Source organism: Amphiprion ocellaris, chromosome 20 (genome assembly GCF_022539595.1).
Source record: "Amphiprion ocellaris isolate individual 3 ecotype Okinawa chromosome 20, ASM2253959v1, whole genome shotgun sequence".
In the NCBI taxonomy this organism is placed as follows: domain Eukaryota; kingdom Metazoa; phylum Chordata; class Actinopteri; family Pomacentridae; genus Amphiprion; species Amphiprion ocellaris.
The window spans coordinates 11350384-11372296 of NC_072785.1; the positions used below are offsets into that span (position 1 = coordinate 11350384).

General features: G+C 38.8%; 1 protein-coding gene across 2 annotated transcripts; it reads left to right on the forward strand.

Annotated features, from left to right (window-relative positions):
* Positions 1-368: 368 nt before the first annotated feature.
* kcnk10b (potassium channel, subfamily K, member 10b) lies at positions 369-18673 on the forward strand. Of its 2 annotated transcripts, none has more exons than XM_035951473.2 (7): positions 369-487; positions 4965-5380; positions 12821-12938; positions 15261-15421; positions 15702-15894; positions 15997-16139; positions 16771-18673. In XM_035951473.2, coding segments are annotated over exons 1-7 (1677 nt in total). In that variant the 5' UTR covers positions 369-486; the 3' UTR covers positions 17416-18673. The 2 variants fall into 2 exon arrangements, with proteins under 2 accessions (XP_035807366.2, XP_023133130.2); XM_023277362.3 differs by lacking the exon at positions 369-487 and adding an exon at positions 516-1082.
* Positions 18674-21913: the final 3240 nt, after the last annotated feature.

Here is a 21913-nt window from a genome sequence, read left to right on the forward strand (position 1 = left end):
TATTTAATTATCAGGCATTAAAAAGTGAATTAACTGTCTATTGAAATCAATGAAATGGTAAAAAATGAATACAAAAAACTCGATACTTAAATAAAATATGAATGAAACAAGACTTTAGCCACAGATACTCCACAATGAAAAGTCTTACATTTTGGATATATTTCGTCATTAAAAAGGGGGAAAGTATCCGTGAGCTGGGATTTACTTAAAATTTTCTAAGTAGCCTCTTTAAAAACTGTCTCCTACAGTCTGCCCAACCATCTGACCGAATACACGGTTCACAGCCTAAGAGGATGGTGGAGGTGACGTGTTTTAACAACTGAACTTAATAAATAATTCAGTTTCCCATACATGTGAATGATGTAATGGTTAAAGTCAGCCGCTGATTTGGTGCTTTACATCCCCGACTTGCTTTCCTGCGCCATGTGCTCAGTCGCCGGTTGCCAAACGATGAGAGGATAACCCCGTTTGGAGCCAACATACAAGAGTGAGTATTGATTTCAGTAATTAGTGAAAATGTAGCTGATGCAAAGCTCGATGCACATTTACAGTAAAGGCAGGTGGAGTGTGGTGCGCTTTTGGGTGATAAAGGGAGGAGAGCATCATCTCCCGTTGTTCTTGCTTGGATGGTGTAACGCGTGCGTAAAGTTGCCTGGTTGGACGCGCTCCGGCTGTGTTTTTGGACCGGACCACTGCCGTGCGTGTGTCTGAGCGTGAGATGGGATGTGGTTTGGACCGACGGCTCAGTGAAAAAGGTGTCACAAGTATCTCAGTCTGTCAGACGAACGACACGCGTCCAGGCGAGGTGGAGAAAAAAAGAGGAGGGGGTACCGGGAGGGCAGACAATGCGGTTCTGCGACGCGCTGATTCCTCTTTACAATTTACACCCACTTCCACGCAAACATGATGAGGACGCGCCGAAGATGCCGGGGAGGAATTTCTCGTGATTTTTGTGTTATTGTGTAATTTGGCAGTCGTGCTGAATAAATTCAGATTACTGACGTTTTGACTGAGAACAAAAACAGAGATGAAATTTCCAATAGAAAACCCGAGGAAACAAGTTAACTGGGACCCAGAACAAGGTTAGTAAATTCTGTTTTTGTACTAACTTTAAATATGTGTAATCTAATAGGGGGCTACTCCTAATCTCAGTAACATCTCGTGGAGAAACCTGAGACGCAATCGCGTCAGACATCTTTCACCGACTTAAAAAGCTTTCATTTGTTATTCACGTGTTATTTTTTTTACAATTATTATTAGTAGAGACGTTTCTTGTATTTGCTTCTGTAAAACAAAAGAAACGTTTATTCAAGAAAAAGAGGTTGTGGTTTTTCTATTCTCCATCCTTTCTCTGCTCAATTGTAGCTGCAATACAGCGCTGCTGGATGCGGGGCTCAATAGTGTCAAGTGAGCAAAAATAACAACAAGTGAGACTGTAAAAGTTGTCAAAATACAAGTATTAAACGTTACTGCTTTCCCTACACCAGGCTACACTTTCCAATCATAATACCTTTACTTTATCTTTTGTCTCTATTGAAATTAAAAGTGCTGAAAGATGCTATTTAAAGGTATAATGAGGAACAGGCTGCGTAACCTCATGAGCAAAGTTTTTATTTTGAAATCAGTTTTTGCCGGAAGACTTGGTCTCCATATGTTATTCAGATCGACTTGACGCTTCATTTTGAGACAGCTGGTGAATTTCAACGCCTACAACCTGTCCAGTACCTTCTGGAATAACTGGGCCAAGAGCCAAACTTAGCCAACCTGAAATTCTACATGTTTACTATTACTAAACTTAGTTTGTAGAGCTTTTTCATCTAATTCCCGCACACAATATGGAGCTGGCATTCTGAAATGTTGACAAAAACAATAGTGCCATCACAACTGCACCTCATCAAATTCATGTCGATATATATATATATATATATATATATATATATATATATATATATATATATATATATATATATATATATATATATATATATATATATATATATATATATATATATATATATATATATATATATATATATATATGGACCTGAGGCTCCCTTGAACATTTCCTCTGTTCTGGCCAGACATACTGGAGGCAGGGAGTGAAGGCTAAGAGGGAGCATCCGAAACTATCAGATAAAAAGCCCTGCTTCTTTCCACTCAGGCCTTATTTAATTTGCAAAAATCAATGTGGAGCTGTTTCTGTGGCTCAGAATGGATTTTAGATTAATGGCACATTGCCTCAGAAATGCGAAATGCAAACCAAACTGTGTTCATTTCAGTTAGGCTTTTTATTGCATGCTCTAAATTATAGATTCATAATCGTTATGTGTAATTATTAATATTTTTTGACACTTAAATAGACCAAAGTGAATAAATATGTGACTTACAGCTTTCTCCCCTATAGCTGCCGCTACCCTGCTGTATAGCTCATTTATTCAATTTCACTCACTCATGAGATGAGATGAAAAGCAATTAACGCCTCAGGAAGAAAAGTTATGGACTTCTTTTGGCACTATTTTTAATTCATTTACCAGTAGGTGCTCTACTGCATCCATGAAAGTGACCTCACCAAATACAGCATGAGGTATTGATCACATATCTGTCAACTGCTTCACTTCTTGGTCTTAATTTGCTAATTCATCTCATGTTCTAAAAATAACTGGCACCGCCCTTTAAGACACATATACTGCAACCTGAAAGGATTCGCTTTGCACCTGCCTATAAGCTTGTGGCACCACTTTGCTGTTATTGATTCACTCATGATAAAGGGATTAACTAACTAGATTCATAGCTCCTGGATCAGAGAGTCAGACACTTCCTGGACGTCCTTGACTCATCATCTGTGTGTGTTTGTGCGTGAGTGTTGTATGTGTGTGTGTTTGTGTGTGTGTGCGTGTGTGTGTGTACACTACATTTATCTCACCATACCCCATGAGCGATACTCATCCCATTAAACAAAAGTGAGCCGCCATCAACCAAATCCATTTCTCTTTCCTACCTTTGAGGGTTGCATCATAACAGACCACAGGCTCCGCCCATAGCTCTGAGGCTCTCCATGCACTCCCATCTGAGAGAAGTGGGGGCGTCAGAGGTGAAGGCCGGAGCAGTGGAAAGCTTATACAAGGCTTTATATACATTAAGGGAATCTAAATTTGGCTGCCTCCTTGGTGCTGTTCGCTTCATGGTTGACCTGCTGCAGCACACATACATTTATTATAAAACTCACCTAGAAGACAATGGTCAAAAGTGACGCTTATCCCTCACTCATATCCTGTTGGAAAAATTGAATCTTGCTTCCCTGCAAAGAGAATAACTCAATTTTCACCTCCGCCTAACATCAGGATACTGTAAGGGGTGTCAGTGGAGTGTCTCTAAATGCTTGTGTAATCTTCAGGTAGTCATTTATTGCTGCTGATTCACTTTTCCAGATTTTTTTTTCAATTAATGTTATTTAATGATGAGATTTTCTACTGAAGCGGGAGGTGAGGGGCTGTAGATGTTTGAGGCTGTAATTTACAACACCCATCTTTAATGGCTTTAATGTATTAAAGTGCTAAAACATCTGGGGTCACTTAGACATGTCCTTATTTTTGAAAGAAAATCAGTTTTTTTCAATGCAAATAACATTAAATTAATCAGAAATACAGTCTAGACATTGTCAATGTGGTAAATGACTATTCTATCTGGAAACAGCTGATTTTTAATGGAATATCTACGTAACGGTACAGAGGAACATTTCCAGCAACCATCACTCCTGTGTTCTAATGCTACATTGTGTTAGCTAATGGTGCTGAAAGGCTAACTGATGATTAGAAAACCCTTGAAATCCTTGTGCAATTATGCTAGCACATGAATAAAAGTATGAGTTTTCATGGTATCTCGCAAAAAACAAACATGTATATATATATATACTAAGGACATTTCTAAGTGACCCCAAACTTTTGAACAGTAGTGTATAAATATTGTTTTGGTTTTTTACAGTCAATGTGTAAATTAGTAAATTAATACACTTTTCTGTGACTTTACTAGATATTATATGAAATCTGACATAACTGGGAAATTTTGTAAAATGACAATTTTAAAAATTATTTAGCATTTTTGTAAAGAAAAAAATGTTTTTTCTGATTTAGATTCTATAAAAAAAAACTGTCTAAATATACAATCAAATGTTGTCAAAGAATGAATTAACATTTGTAAAAAAAATCTATTTTTTTACAGCTTTTTTTTTACTGTTAACATATATTCATATAAATGTAAAAAAAATTCTTCATTTTCTGTCATTTTAGAAGATATTACGTGTAATTTCAACTAATAAACAAGTAAAATAACAGTAAATAGTTTAAAAGCATACTGTTAAAAACTAAACTAATGTGGATTTTTTGTCCAGTGTATTGTCTTGTAAAATTTTTGAGGGTACAGAAAGTCTTGCTGTGGCTCAGCTGTACACTGCAGCTTTGTCTATTGGCTTTATTTGCCCAGAGTCAAAGGAAGAAATTGCTTTTTATAGCTTCATACAGGAGGCAATAGATTTTTTTTTAAATCACTGTGATGAGCTCATGTTTATGCCAGGATAAAGCAATGTCCCCTTGCTGTTATTAGATGTGAAATGTAGGTCATAGGAAAGCTAAAAGGTGGGAGTTATTACTGTTATTAAACTCATATCACACATTAATTTTAACTTTCTCATTATCTGTTGCCACAGATTGGTTATCAGAGTCTAAGACAAATGACACACACAGGAATCTGGAAAGAAATCAGCACAGCAAATGAACAAAATGTCCCTGTGCAGTCATTTCAAATGTATTTCTTAAAGCTTAAGTACCACTTACAAAACAACAACTGGCAAAGCTTGTTCGCCTACAACAATCACAAGACAAACGTTTTCTGTCTTGATACCCTTAAACAAAAAAGGTAAATAACATGCATTTATTCTGTCTCCTGTTACATCTCACTCTCTTTCTTAGTGGCGGTCCAGACCAACCTGGTCCCTCCTAAAAAGGCCCAGCCGGGGGCGGTGAAGTCCAGTCTAGTCCAGGCTAGCGTGGCCACCATGCAGAACCCGATGGGCTGCGACCCAAAGGCCAATGGTCACTGTCCGCTGCCTCGCCTGTCCATCTCCTCCCGCTCCGCTAGCGTGGTGGCCAGTATGGACGCCAGCTTTGACGGCTCGACCACGGTGCTGCACTCGGTGATGAAATGGAAGACGGTGGTGGCGGTGTTTGTCGTGGTTGTTCTCTACCTGGTCTGTGGAGGTCTGGCTTTCAGGGCTCTGGAGCAGCCGTTTGAGAGCAACCAGAAGACCAGCATCACCCTGGAGAAGGCCAAGTTCCTGGAAAGATACCCGTGTGTCATTCCTCGCGAGCTGGATGCCATCATCGAGGTGAGTGGAAATGAGATTTAGAGTCTATTAAACAGTGTCATTTTCTTGTTTCCTCTTACTACATGTTTGACAGCCTTGAGTTTAGTTTGTAAAGGGAAAAGAAGAAAAGAGAAACTCAATGAAAATGATCTGAAAAATAATGCTGAGTGTCAGTCTATTCAGTCTGTCAGATAAGGGAGGAAAGTCAGAGGACGGACCTTTATAGCAGCAGTTTTTTTAGATGGTGATTACCATCAGGGGTAATTAAGAGATCTTGCGTAATTAATTCCTGTTTCAATTAGCCTGTCGCATGATCCTAAAAAGATTAAATTATCACTTCCTACACTTCCTTTCCATTCTTTCAGCACATGAGACCTTTAAATCAAAATAGGAAATTTAAAATTGGTCTCACGTGGATTATTTGTATTTATGACAAACTAGTCTGAACTTAGAGCAACTTAAAATCAAACTTTTATAATAATGGTAATGTATCAAATGACAAAGTAAAAACTAGTGACAGTGAGAGAGGGGTCACTCATAGTAATAAACTTATAGAGACTAATCAGTGGAATCTGCAACTTTATGGAGCTTCATGTTGAATTTCAGATCAGTCCAGAGAACATCACATGTGTGTATGATCACTCATGTGACAATAAGTGTTTATATACGGATGCTGATATGATGAGTAACCCTCATGCTTGCTGCCAGTTTCACCCATTAATGAAGATAACAGGAAGTTACTCATGAAGAACTTCAAACTGAGATTGTGCAAGTGCTTCACTTGGAGTAGTTTTGGTGCTGTTGCTGCAAAAACAGCTGCTTGAACATGATGTTTTTAGATGAACAGTCATCCATAATCTGACTCCACCATACAATCGGTATACTACTTTGAAATACAATGGTTGGAGAAGAGCTTGTGTGCCCACTGTTTCAATTTTTAACTGAACAAATTGTAGTATCTTGTGTCCCATTTGTCATTCTTGACTTTTACTTTTTTGCTACACTATTTAGATGTACTTCATATCTAAATGTGAACGTGGGTGAGATGCATACTGTACTCACAAAACTGAAGGTAGTTGAGATTTTGCAAGGGTTACACTCAGCTCGGTCACAATTCTTTCACCAAAAGAGTGTTTTCATGCAATAATAAAGCCCATTTACCAACTTAAACAGCAAAAAACAATGTCATTTGCCTTCTTCTAGCAATCCAGATGAAATAATAAATTGATTATCCTGTGTCTAAAGCACCATCAGATGACAGGCTGTCTAGCATCTGAACCCAGGCTGCTTCACAACAGGTCCATCCTCAAGCCACAAGCACAATAATAACTCCAGGGTCACCACAGAGATAGCCGTTATTCTCAATGACACTTCACATCTGTTGGAAGATACACCACAGTGGCACATGCGGTATTATATATTACATAACAGTGCATCAAAGTAATCTCAGAGAAAAGGGCAAGTAAGCGCCTTCTACCTATATGGCATTTATCCTCTGTGAAAATGGTCAGTCGCAATGACCTTTATGCTGTAGTCACAACAGAGAAGTGCAATCGCAGCTCAATATTGATTTTATTGTTCAGTTTGTGTGTCAAGAAAAAGTACTGCTAATAAAACAGACCTAGTTTTTAAACTTGTAATAGAGAGTCCTTTTGAGAAATAACTAAGTTGCATCTTAAACTCTCTATAATAAATGTATTAGTACAGTGTGAAATTCCAGAGTGCTGCTTTAACAACACCCACACGTTTTAAATAAGGAAAGTAGCTCATGGCCATAACAGCAGGGTTGTATTTATTGTAAGAAATATTGGAAGCCAAGATTTTCTGGTTTCTATCAGAACTGTGTGTGATGTTGCTTCTGGGCAATTTTAACAAAAATGTTATTAAAAATCAGGGTTTTGAAGAACCAGAATCTACACAAAACTGTGTGACCATGAAGTGAAATACATTTTTGATAGGAATTAACTATTCTGTGTTTGATATATGAAGGTGTACACAATTACTTGTTCAAAGCATGACTGATATCACCTGATATTGTGACATATTGTTGATTTAAGCCAACCCGTCGCACGCTGTGTTCCACATTTTACCAACGGAGCTTGTGAAACTTTCTTTCTCAATCAATACTAGTGTGCATTGGACCAGATAACCAGCAGGACGACAAAAAGAAGCATTTGCATCAGACTGCAACTTTACTGTGCATTTTACAATATCTTTTTCCACTGTCAGCTGCTTTATAACACAGAGCGCGGCGATGCTTCACGCTGCTCTCTGGCATCACACCCAGAATTATAGGTCAAGCTTTAAGGTCACTACATCAAACTGACACGTACAACTGGAAAAGGGATTGGAAAATGATTTGAGACTCACCACTGTGCAGTTTGCTGAGTGGAAAGTTTGATTTGTGAGGGGATGCAGAGATAGAAAAAAAACTGAACTAAGATCAATCTAACATTGCTTGATATGGACTTCAGATTTTCAGGAAGCACAGACAGGGACATTTTGTGCCAATAACAATCAAAAGAATTGACCAACACAGGAATTAAAACATTAGTATCTAATTAGCAGAAATTAAAAAAAAAAAAAAAAGCATCATACTGATGTCAAGAGAGCAAAAAAGACCTTTTTGGAATAATGTGCTTTCCATGTTTCCCTCTTGTAAACTGAGAGTAGGAAAGACAAGACTCACATTAGTGCCACAGTGGGCCCCTGTGATTCTCTTAAGTTTGAAATATCCCTAAAGAGAAAACCCAACGAGTGGCATTTGCTGTGCTCCACTTTCCACTAGAATGCCTCCATTTGATGTTAACATCTTCAACACTGCTGTGGTGAGTAGTGGACTGAATATCTAGTTCTCTCCTTCTCCACGCCCACCTGTGTTCTTTTATTCTTCCTCAAAGAGGCATCCTTGGTTTTTTCCTCCCTTGCGGTGCTCAACCTATGAGCTTTCAAAGGCACTATCACGACTTTGTAAAAATCAATGACAGTGTTTCCTAAGGAGAAGTGTGGAAATTAAAACCTTTAGCATGGTGTGCCTGGGGTCCAGAGGGAATCAATTATTCATCGCACAGGCCAGCAGTCACACAACTCCTGCTGCTCGGAGCAAAAGTACGAGCAGCAGCAGCTGAATCACTAGACTAGAGTGTCTTCTGGACAAATGATCAGATTCAGGCATTAGAGATATATGATGGCTTATCATTAGACCTCAGAGAGAAGGAGCCAAGAGGCTGAAATTTGAGGAAATCATTTACAATATTACATCTGGCAGATTTTGTTTGATTTTTTTGAGCAATGTGCTTATTTGCTGTTTTGTCAAGCTGTCATGAACTTGTCATATTTGCTTTGAGATATAACCCGTTTATTCAGAGCTTTCGGAGTGTTAGCTAATTTTGATTCTGCCAATGCAGTTTCTGCCAGTTGATATGTCCTGGTATGATTATACATTAAGCATAATTTATATAAGTACAATTTATTTTGAAAAGCCATCATATTTCAGAAACCCCTGTTAAGTTTGTTCTAACATCTCTGCATGACTTTACAATATTTCATAAAACTTAAAGTTCGACTGCATAAAATCCATAGAAGATATGAAAACACAGATATAGCCGAATAATATTCAAAGCCTTGTGACCTGTTGAAAGTTTGAATGAAATTTATACTGTAAAATATACCAGAGCTACAGGGTTCCAAAGATGGCTGTGTTTTGACAGTTGTCCAGCTGACTTCCCATTAATTTCTAAGGGGACTGTTAATGCAGTTTATTACGAATTTCAAAAAATCATATGACAAATCAAAAACCAAAACCAAAAGACAAAGCACACCATTCCCAATCAAGCCACTTGTTTTCATATGTTTTGTATGGGTTTTCTTAAAACTGCGAGACGAATATCATGTTGGAGAAATCTATAATAACACAAAGCTCGAGCAATAAAACTAAAGGTGCTTCAATGCTTGTGCAATGGCACAATTAATTACTGTACAGATATGTAACATGCCATTTTCCCAGCTAAGTCTGTGCAAGAAAGTAAACTGCCATTTTCCCTGAAATGTCATTTTCTGTAAATCAGAAGAGATAATGTTTGATTTCACTGAGTTATGAAGGTATTTCAACAATAAGTGTTGCAGAAATAACAAATACCAAGCCATGTGTCAAGCTCACGCTGACAAATAACACAATTTTTTTCCTCCTGCTATCTCAAGAAAAGGCCTTCAGGACACACTCCTTCACAAGTACTCCATCAAAAAGCCTGTCTGGTCCTCTAACAGGTCCCTTTATCGGTCTGTTCATGCTGTGTCAAGCCTGTCACTCAGCTACTAGATCTTCTGTGGGGATACAGCAGTGGTGACTCACTGTTGTCAAACTGTTTGGTGGAGGAGTTAACAGAAAAAATGGCAATCTTGAGTAGCATGTACGTGCATGAGAGGAAGGAAAGAGACGATATTTTACAGGGGCAGCTCTCGTTAAGGTGTACTCCACAGCGTTTGTCGCTGTAATGTGTGTCAGCTTGTGTCTCGGCATGTCTGTTGACCTCCTCATGTCTGCCTCAGTATCTGTGTTGTCCACACACCCACTGGGTGCCCACAGAGACAGCAGACCTAATTGGCTTTCCGGTACCGTATGGATGACTCACGCTGAGGCACGATGTGAAGCCACGCCGTTATTGACACCAGTCAAGCCCCATTTGTTGATGAGTCACTTTCCTACTCATAAACTTTTGTCTTGACTGAGACACCTGCAGTAAAACTACATCAGGATATGCAACCTACACCATCATCATTTATACCAGTATAGATTATTTTCTTTAGAAATGATTCTGAAAAAGCCAAACCTCCATCTGTGATGGACCTCAGTCTTCCCATATGGCAATAAGCTTCAGGGCTTCAAGGTGGTTAAGGTATAGCTATAGACGTCAGTCATGGTGAAAGTGCTGCAGAGGAGAGTGCTTGGCACTGAGTCACAGCGAGGTTGGGTGAAGGAGAGAGTGAAGCACCATGCTGGCTGGATAACTGCCGTCACCTGCTGTGGGGCAGGAAGGCACATTGAGAGCATAAAAATCTGCAGTGAGTTTGATTGCTCTGTAATGATCCTGCAGTGAGAAATGTGAAAGCACACAAGCTGTCACAAGTGCTTGGTGGCGACGTCTGCAAGAGAGTCTGAATGCTGATTCCTTGGTGGAATCAAAATAGAAGATGCTGTGTGAAAGAAAAACACCATTTGTCTTGGTAATTAATGTGCCGCAACACAAAGTCGGCATCCTCAAAAGTGCATGTGCGAAAGGAGGATTTTTCACATCTCTAATGCAGCATGAACTTGGCTGTGAAAAAGGCACGAGACAAAAATAGACCGCCTCATAAAGAATTCAGACACATCGTGCAGCTATTTATAGCGCTCCCTCGACTCCAGAATTAGGCTATTTGGGGTTTTATGATATAATTACCACTTTGATATTTCCCCCATAAAGTATCTGAGTCTGCTAAAACATGTGAAATAGTATTATTGCAATTGGCTAATTTTAGATGCAAAATCAGTCTCACTGGGGGGCTGCGCTGATGGAGCTGAGGTAATCACATGCAAGATTATGAGTAGGCATGTGCGCCGATGCGTTCAGAAATGGTCCTACACTCTGTCTGCTTTGAAATGTATGTCACGAGAGTTGATGCATATTTTATTATATGGACGTGCATCTCACTAAAAGCCTGCACGGGCAGATTGAGGGGTTGCTCTGAATGAAGAAGCTATAAACCTTATAGGAATGTTGGTACATTCACTGAAGCTATTTCTTACCAAAGAAACTCCTCAGTGATTTTCATGTCAGCAGAAATGTTTAATGAAACCAACAGGCAACATTCTATACCACAAATTTCTATATAGATGCAAAAATAAATGAAGAAACTGAAGAAGCCTCTTGAATGGGGGGTTTATTGAAGCTCCGAGGATCACCATGACCTCGATGACTGAGAATCTGCACAGATGCATCCTCACAAAATGCTCATAAACAGGGAAATTAGAAAGAACACAAGACACTGGAATAAGTTTTCATGGCTGCGTAATGGAGCACAGGAGACCATCAGTGAGAATAATGATGCAGGGAATGTTTTCCAGACACGAGGCAGTCTGGGAATATAGAAAAGCTGATGGACGAAAGAAAAAGGGCTGAGGCTGAAGAGAAGCGAGATAATGATCTTTGAACTGCAATTGAAGGTCTTTGTGGATTTAATCTACGGGTGGAGAAGAGAAACGGCTGCATTCGAAGAGCCAGACACGGAATAATTTAAACCCATCTTGTGCCATATGTTTGTGCACAACACATGTCAACAGTAGCAGTAAAAGAGGAATTATGGTATGGTTTTGAGGCATTAGTTAGAGTTGTATGTACATTGTGCAACAGCAGTCTTCTAGCTTGCATTTAGACGTCACTTGCACATATGTGTTTTTTTGAGAAAGGGGCTATTTTGTGGATACAAAAGGCTGTGTACTGGGGAAGCAACCCCAACAAAAAGGTGCAAGATAAATCTGAATTTAGAATTCAAATAAAAAAGGAGAAAATGGAACTTTTGCTAAACTGGTTAGTGATAAACATACATACATCTTGCTATAAGGGATTGCAAACAGACATTGTGTTTGTTGTAAGTTCACGTGCCAAAAAGATTGGGATTGCTGTTGTGGATTTTATCAATTAGAGCTCGAGTCATAGCAGATGTTTGCAAAACGTTTAATAATAAAATTGCTTTATTAATGCTCATTACAATTCTCATTTTGCTAGTTTCTAATTAGTTTGGACTCAGTAATTTAAACAAATAGTGTTTTGTTTAACAGTAACACAATATAATATAATTCTGCTGAGATAGAATTATACTGAAATGATTGAATTAATCATAGATTGATCCACATAGCTCCCCTGCCTGTTATTGCAGCCTTAGAATAATCAAATTCCCCATTTGACTCACATCCCTTCACCACTTTCAGGACTTTGTTCTGGGGTTTTTTTTCTTGTTCTCTGTTCTTTGTTATCTGTAAGTGACTTTCCAGGTTGATGCTGAAGATAGTAACACTCGATCCATCCTGAGTTACCTCACAAGTGTTACATAATCAGTGGCAGGGGTCACTCATGAATAATTAAACACATGTAACAGACACCGATACACACAAACATTGATGGGAGCTGGGTTAATTACTCTCTCTGGTCACACAGTCAAGGCTTTGTATAGCAAAATAAAAAACAGCAATGTGCTTGTTGAGCTGCCATCAGATTAGCTGGCATTAAATCATAACTCTTGATTACTGTTTGTATAAGAATTCAGTAGCAAAATTGGAAGCAGGTGCTATGAAGGGTTTTGGCTGCTTCTCGGTCCAACAGTGTGTCTCTGTTTATTTGGGTAAGAGCTTGCTGTGAAGCTGTAATACCTGCTTTTGTTATCATTGTTATTTATGTTTTTTTTTTTTTTTTTAAACCTTTCCAGCATGCCATAGACGCTGTGAGCCCAGGAGTGAGGCCTATTGGAGACATGTCGTACAATTCAAGTAACTGGGACCTGGGCAGTGCCTTTTTCTTCGCTGGAACTGTCATCACAACCATAGGTGAAAGATTTAAAGTCTCTCTCCTGGCATTAGATTAACCCTTAAAATCATCTCTGTTAATAACACATTTGTATGTTTTTTTCCCCATCAAAATAATGCCTCAGTGGCTTAGATGTAACTGTACACTGTCGCCTCCGTTAGTATGCACAGATCTGGTGTCCATGCCTCTTTCTCCACCCAACTGTCTGCCACTTGCTGCAGCTTAAGCACACCAGTTCACCAATGAATCTGCTCAAACACTATAAAAGTACTCTGCTATACAATGAAAAGTTATGACATTGGAATAATTCAGTCATGCATGCATGAATCAGAAACAGATTAATGATACAGAAAGCCACACCTTACAAGATGGGATTGGTTCCTCAGGTTTGTTATGTATGAAACACTTGCATGAATCCATGTTTTTGAGACTGCAGTTGGTACACTGTAGTTCTAACACAGAAATGCTCAGCCAACATGGTCATGGTACATAATATGTCTTTTAGTATATAAAAAACAATATATGGACAAGTTAACAAGGTAAAAAAAATAATAAATAAAAAAAAATAAAATCAATCTTTAAATAATTCTCCCTTTAATACACTAAAATTAATGAAACCTTCTATTGTTGACAGTCAATGTCCCAAAAATCCCAAACTGCAAAAAGAAAAAATAACATATATATGCAGAAGGTACCATGGACTACAAGTCTTCTCTTATATGTACAGTCATAACAGTCAGTGAATGCTATAATGCTGCCTATTCATTGTTGATTGTATTATCATGGAAGAGAGAAGGCACTAATTCTGCTTTTCTGATGTTGTCCCGCAAGTGTTCTGTGTTTAACAAATGACCAAGGGGACATTATGAACTAAATAATCCTAAGAAAAAAGTGTAAAACACACAAGTAAACCAGCAATCTGTAAAATAATTAAGGGAGAAAATTAAACTGAACTTATTATTGTAAAATTAATTTCATTATTCTATTGGATTTCATTTTGTTTTATTTTTTAATTTTAATTTTTATTCTCACAGTGATGGTGTTATTTCACGTCACTAAACTGGATAAAAAAATTACATGAACAATAAATTCTGAGATAATATTATTAATAATACATGCATTGCCCTCCAAACATGTCATAGCAATAGAGTGAAATTTCCCCGCACAATCTCTATTTGTCAAAGATGTTTTCTCATTACAAATCCCTGTAAATGTGTGTAAGTCTCTCTGTGTTATTGCTGCCCTCAGGTGAGTTTGAAAAATTGCTTTGCCCTCATAAGGTGATGCTAAATGATGCAAAGCCCAACCGCTGTGGAATTTAACAACCCGTGAAGCTCTCCATTCTCAATAATGCTCACAAAACAGATACTGCTGGCACTGATGTGGTTTTACTTTAAGTCTTTTCCCTTAAAAGCTTCTGCTGCTTTTGCAAGAAGCATATGTTATAAATAATTTGCGACTGATCACAATTCTTTGAAATGGGAAAGTGAAGCTTTGATCTAATGAAACCATTAGATATACTTAGAAACCATAATTGTAACATCAAAGCTGACGAATTAAAGTCTCTATTCTTTCTACTAACTGCATGTACCATTGCTTAAGTGACTGGAAAACATAATGTCCCTGACCCGTTATTACGGTGCGGTTCACAGATTTAATTAATATAGCATTTGCTGCTGAACTGTGGCATTCAGTGGCTTCATTTACTTCACTGCTTGGATAAAAATTGTTTTTTAATATCAGAAGTTAAAATTCAAAACCCAAGGCAACCAGGATTAAATTCAGAAATAAGAATGCCATTTCTGAGACAGAATCAAATGAATTTAAATACAAACCTCTATGAAATATTCATGATCCAACTCAGCTTGATGTGAGAAAACTAGAAGAACAGCATGAAGAGATTGAAAGAGAAGTAAAAGTAAACATGGTACAAAGACACACTCATTTTCTGGTTGCGACAGGTTAAAATGCAAAGAACTGAGTAAAATATGCAGTATGTTGTGTCTCCTGTTTCCTTGCCATCTTCGTTGTACCTTCTTGTATCACTGTATGTCACTGTAAGGTCATTGTTAACATAATTTGCCTTACAAGGAACCTAATTATTGTCTCTCCTGGAGCTTATTTGAACCGTGCTCCAGGAACTGAGAGGTATTACATAAGGGCTTCCATTGATTAGGTTGCATAAGGAAGCCTTGATTGTCTTCTGCTTCTCATCTTACTCACCACCTCTTCTCAGCCCCGCTCTGTGTCTTTGTTTTCCTGTCCTTAATGTCATGTTGCCTGACTCATTTTCCCTCCTTTTTTCTTCTCTCCTCTTCTTGCTGCTCTCACTGTTTTGACAGGTTATGGAAACATAGCTCCAAGCACGGAAGGCGGAAAAATCTTTTGCATCCTTTATGCCATATTTGGCATCCCTCTCTTTGGCTTCTTGTTGGCGGGGATCGGAGACCAGCTGGGGACCATCTTTGTGAAAAGCATCTTGAGAGTTGAGAAGATATTCAGGGTGAGTTACAAGTATTACAGTGTAATGTTCTGTCTTTGCTCGAGTGTTGTGTTGCCTTGGAGGTTTTGCTGCATTTGCAAGTGTGTTAAAAGAAAACGTCGAAAGTATTATTCAAAAAGTTTCCAAACAACAAGCTATTTTCAACTTTTTAGTTCATGTTTTATTTATATCCCATTGTTCTTCAAAGGAATATTTAACCATATCCACTTTGTTTCGCTGATTGTCTCCTTTAGATGATCTTGTGTTATGTCTAATGGCACCTCGTATTCGGTTTTCTCAGCAAAAACACAAACAGATCAGTCAGACAAAGATAAGAGTGACGTCCGCCATCCTGTTCATCCTGGCCGGCTGCATTGTCTTCGTCACCATCCCTGCTGTCATCTTCAAACACATCGAGGGCTGGACCACGCTGGAGGCGATCTACTTTGTTGTGATCACTCTCACTACAGTGGGAATAGGAGACTATGTGGCAGGTAGAGTCATGCAACAGAAGGCTGTTCACTCACAATGGACTGTTTTGTGAAACTATCAGGACTAATTTCTGATCGTGCCGGTATTTCTTCCTTCTCCACCAGGTGGAAACCGCGGGATCGAATATATGAAGTGGTACAAGCCTCTGGTGTGGTTCTGGATCCTTGTAGGTCTGGCGTACTTTGCCGCCGTCCTCAGCATGATTGGAGATTGGCTCCGAATGCTGTCCAAAAAGACCAAAGAGGAGGTGGGATTCTTTTGATATATTGGTCATCCCTATATCAGAACAACAGAAAATAAACGTCATTTAGCTGCTAGCTCTGCTAGCCCTTCTGTCTACTCTCTTGTTTCATATTTTTGATTGATGCTTAGACTTTCTCAGAAGATCCTCTGACAGGCTGCTGGTGCTTTAAAAGTTGAAGATGTTGCTGAATTTTACTAAGTCAGAGAGGAATGTATGAACTAAGCCTACAGTTCAGTGTACTGTTTGTCATTTCAAATGAGAGAGAAGTCGAAATTTCATAACTGATCCCAAAAAATCTAGAAAACAGTTGTGTGGTGTTCAAGATGAAGCTCTACTTTACTAAGTCTGATAAGAATGTATGAACTAAGCCTTTAGCACAATGAACTGTTTGTCATTATAGATAGAAAAAACTAAATTTCATAACTGATTCCAATGTATTATTTCAAAATAGATCAAAAAACAGCTGTGTGGTCACATTTTCTGTGAATTTACCAGTTTTTGTTGACGAAACAGTGACGTATATTTTTGTTGGCCTGCCTTATTAACAGTATCTGTAAATTACTGAATCTATTGTTAACTAAAAGATTGACATCAGTTATATTCTGATCCTTTCGTTTTTGTGCTCTTGTCACAGGTTGGGGAGTTTAAAGCTCATGCAGCTGAGTGGAAAGCAAACGTACGAGCAGAGTTCCGTGAAACGCGGCGACGTCTGAGTGTCGAGATCCATGACAAGCTCCAGAGGGCCGCCACCATCCGCAGCATGGAGCGCCGTCAGCTGGGCCTGGAGCAGCGAGCTCACTCCCTCGACATGCTGTCGCCAGAGAAACGGGCCATGTTCGCCAGTCTGGACGCCGGCCGTTTCAAGACTTCCTCCCAGGAGAGCATCGACACCAAACTGAACAACCTGAGGCTGAAGGGGGCCTGCGAGTCGTACGAGCATCAGGGTAGCGAGCAAACACCACAGACAGCGTCTTCCTCGGAGGAGAATCTCTTCAACCTTCGCTTCGGATCCCTCACCAAAATGGCCAGACGCAACAAGAACCGTGAGCTGAGGAGGAACATTCCTGAAGACTTGCGGCGGGCGAGTGTAAGCATAAACAATGGTAGCGCCATGCTGGGAGAGGAGAGGACGGAGGAGGAGGAAGAGGATGGGGAGCAGGATGAGGAAAACAGGGAAAGGAAAGAGGGAAACACCAGTCTGACCAACCTGTCACAGTATGTGATGGATCGCACCAAGTTAAATGGCTTTGCGCCAGCACGGGACAAAGAGAACGATTAGATATCGAATGAAAGAATACTTGAGTGTAGAGTGCAGAATGTTGAGACTTGAGAAATACTCAGACTGAGTGACAATAAGAGTGCACGGTCCTTTCAGATGTCAAGAAATGTGCCTTTCTGTTTCCTATGCTTAGATTGGAGCTGCTCCCAGGAAATTCAGTCACCGTGCCATAGCTATGGGAAGAAAATGTGTTGCCAAATATGAATAAAAGAGAAGAGGCTGTAGTTAAAATACCTCATTACGGATGTTGCTGTACAAATGGGCTGCATAAGAACTTTAATTTCCACCGGAGCTGTCTCACTCAGCCCTGTTGTCTTTCAGCCCTCCAGGCTCTTATGAGCCACTTGGGCAATGACCATCTGTTCATGCTGAATCTTATTTTTTAACAATGTGAGCTGGACAGCTACAGAGCTGGACTCATGTCATTCATCTCCAGAGACATTATCGATCCACACTCACTTTGTCATCTCATGCTGCGGTGGCTATTTTTAGCCCAGCAGCCAGCTACAAAAAGGACTACCAACGTTTAATGAATGGAGGGTGGGAGGTTGTGTTTTTGCTGGATTAATAGACAACGTGAGTATTTACCTAGATGGCTTGTACAATTATTCCTACATCATATGTGGCTTTTTGAAAATGTAGCCCGGGGGAAATGCTACTACATACTAAGAGCTTCTGAAAAACAACAACAAAAAAAAAGAACAACAACAAACTATTCCCAGTGCATGGTTATTAAAACACAACCATAGCAGTTAACTGACATGATCTAACTTGAAAGCTTGGAGCTGCAGCTGTAATAATGTTTCTTTCTGTTTTAATAAAATGAAATGTACGGCTTTTATTCATATTTTGTACTGCGTATCCACAGTAGATGACATGTGATTCAGTAATGATTGCTACCGTTTTTTTAAATGTGAATCAGCATAGGCATAAATACAATACAAGCCTACTAAGATTGTCAGCAATGTTGAACACAAATCAGTTTTGTTTGTTTTTTTATTTTGTGTATGACATTCATAAGATCACATACAGGTCAAGAGTATTTAAATGAATTTTAATCAATGAATGTGATGCTATTGATTTTGTACTCACGAAGCATGTTTGCATCTCTGTTTACTCCTTTTTCTATCAGACAAACACCTGAGTTGTATTTTCCATTGAAATGTAAAATATGAACTAAATAGGTCACGTTGCTTTTTTGTATTTCTTTTTTGAAACACAGTCTATCATCATGGTTATAAACATCTTTACACTGAAATGTCTTTGCTTGCAGCTCTTTGAGGTTTACTCACTGAAATGTTGAGAACCTGACTATTTTTAATTTAAAAAAAACTTTATTCGTATTTTACTCAAAGCCTACTTTGAATTTTACAGAATTATTAAATGTATCACTGGCGTGCTTTGCATGCATTTCTCAAGGTGAACACCACACATGTTGACTGTTCGGGTAACCTTCTTTTCTGATAGCATTAATCTTTCCATGACCATGACCTGTGACACATTAAAATGACTGTTTGATGTGTACAGTTTAATTTATGAAAAGATTGCATTAAATGTAGTGAGTGCCTTTTTCCAGGTAATAAACATTACAAAAGAAACATGAAAGTGCGTAATAGCTGTACTAACAACAGCATGTGCATGTCAGTGGACGAGAATAGAACTGAAAGGTACATTATAAGGGGACTGCATGTTAAAGGACATTTTTTTACCTCATTATTTACCACAATTAAAGCCTTTGTGCCGGTTTTCCAAAGGACAATATGACTTGCTGTGACAGAAGGAAAAGCACAGGGGTTAATAATGGCAACAAAGTCGGGCTGCTAGAAGGAATTATGGCTCTGTTTTATACACATTTGTTTGGTATGTTATTACAGTAACAAAGAAATTCAAACGAACATAAAGATAATCACGTAAACACATTTATTTCAGGGTTTCTTCTTCTTCTTTTTCTTCTTCTTCTTCTTCTTCCTCACCTCCTCCGTCTGCTTCTCTTTTTCTGTGAGCTGCAGGACACCCAGAGATGGTACATCTTCTATTGATCACTATAGCTAATGCATCTAACCTCAGAGGCTCAAGACTACACAAAAAAAGAAAGAGTGATGCCATGGTAACCAGCCTAACTACACAGCAGCAGCTTTTTTGGCCAGCTTTACAGAATGATAAAAAAAACAATAATACTGGAAATATGTGCACTCTATTTGGATTGAATTCCAAGGCGAAGAGGAGAGTCTTTGGTAGCAAATTACATTTTTCTGACGTCTGAACAGTTCTTACAAGGAAAGTTAAACCATCCAACAGCATCTCGGTGGCCAACATCAGTGCTTTAACCTGATGGTATCATGATATAAGAATTTTGCAGAAAAAGGTGGCACCAACTCATTTAAAACCCTAAAAACAAGAAAAAATGAAATCTTAAAATGAATCCTGAAACAGACAGAATGCAAATGTAGGGAGACCAACACTGGTGTTATGTGATCACACTTTCTTTTTCCTGTTAAATGACAAGCAGCAGCATTTTGCACCAGCTGCAGACACCGAAGATGACTGCTTTTATGCCAACACATAAAGGATTACAATAATCTAACCGAGTGGCAATAAATGCATGAATAACTTTTTCAAATTGTGTGGGACAGAGATGAGCTTATGTCTAAAGGGTCAAGATTTTTACAACATCTCTTGTCAGTTTCTCGTCCAGTCACAAACCATGTCCTCATTAAATGTGCATCCTTTAACTAGAACATTGATAAGGACACAAGTGCCCATGAGGAATTACGGTCTCTGTAGAACAACTGAGTTGGAAATAGTTAAACTTGACCTCTATTGTAATGCACATCTATCCTGGTAAAATCCTTCCAATAAACCAGTGCTGACAGATGCACTTAGCATTTTTTGCAGTTAAATATAGTTCATAGTTACTGGCATGTACGCCACATCAAAAGCTATTTAATGATTTAAAGGGGTACATGTGTATTAAAAAAAAGCCACATAGGGATACAGCATATCAACCCAGCATTGATTCTTATCCCTTGTCTTTATTTGCCCCTCTCCGAATTTTAAAATGGTCATTTTTAAGATAAACATCATCACTGTCAGTCTGCCTCGGTGCAGCTTTTGGGTAATTAAATGGCAGAATTCATTATTATGTAACCGGCTCCTAGCGTGCTGGAGAACGCTGAAGGTCTCTATTCGTGCATGTCTACCTCAGAGCCACAGTCACGTGTGTCCGAGTGTGTTGGCGCCCAGTAAAAATCATCCAGCTGACAGCACCGCAAAAGGAATTAACCAGAGAGGCAGGTAAGTAATGGCAGACACATAAATTGCATGTTATAGTGTGTGTGTGTGTGTGTGTGTGTGTGTGTGTGTGTGTGTGTGTGTGTGTGTGTGTGTGTGTGCATGTGTTTATGGCGCTCTTCTTCAAGGTGGTAGTGACCTCAACCCGCTCTGCCCCACCCTCCTTCCCTCTCTTTCTGTTTTGTCAGTCCCTCACTATCTTTCTGTCCTCCGTCTTTATCTCTCCCCCACACATGATGAATCACCAGGGGATTCAATTCACACAGTTTTGTTTTAAAGATTGCTGTTCATTAGTCTATTTACTAGTGACTTTAGACAATCAATTGAAGTAATTTATAAGGAAAGGGGTTGACAGGAAACGTGTTCTTGATCTGCCCAGGAAAAGCCATCGATAAGCATGTCTTTCAAGGATTAAGCTTCGCATACACTGCTGAAAACACAAATATTTTTTGGACTTGGAAAACAATCCTGACATTTTAATATGCAACAAAACTTCACTAACACAGCATCAATTGAAACTGAAAAAAATGCTTTTGCTTTGGATTGAATCACTGCACCCTTTCAGTGAAAATTCAGTTTGTTACTTTTTTAAGATGTCCACATGTGGCTTTTCTATGCTAGAAGACAAATTAGGAGTGAAATAAGCATTCAGAGCATTTCCACCTTAAAACTGCAGCTTACCAATGACGGTGTCAAAAGCAACGATTCAGACTTGTGGAGTTTCAATGAACCAATACGTTCTTCCTCCAGGGCAGACCCTTCCAAATCATTATTCTTCTTCGGAGTAGGTTTTCCAGTTCGATTATGTATGCCTGAATTATCCAGTCCAATATTACAAGCTGCTATTGTCGAGCATGGAGTAGTTTCACGGTGTTTGAGCAGAGTTGTAAGTTAGTGAGTGGGGAGCAGTCAGTGGAGAGAAGTCAAGGAAAAATCTTCTAAATATGCAACTTTGATACATATAATTGAGGTTTTACGGGTTAAATCAATGACCAGAGAGGGACTTTAAATCAAAGAATGATTCCAAATATTAACCTTCAACTGTGCATCAGTATTCTACAGTAACAGAAAACATTTTTCATATGCAAATGCTCCCAGTTTAAAATTTTCTGTTCTTTAAACATTGCATGTCTAACTTTCCTATGAAGAAAATTAGGAGCTGAACCTGGAATAATATTGCATTTCAGGCAGGAGTTAAGATTTAGAA

Excerpts from the sequence above, each read along its gene's own strand:
- kcnk10b (XM_023277362.3), top strand. The coding sequence starts at position 1,028 with ATGAAATTTCCAATAGAAAACCCGAGGAAACAAGTTAACTGGGACCCA. Across the intron at positions 15,422-15,701 it reads GAGTTGAGAAGATATTCAGG|CAAAAACACAAACAGATCAG; the intron begins GTGAGTTACAAG and ends CGGTTTTCTCAG. Across the intron at positions 16,140-16,770 it reads CCAAAAAGACCAAAGAGGAG|GTTGGGGAGTTTAAAGCTCA; the intron begins GTGGGATTCTTT and ends CTCTTGTCACAG.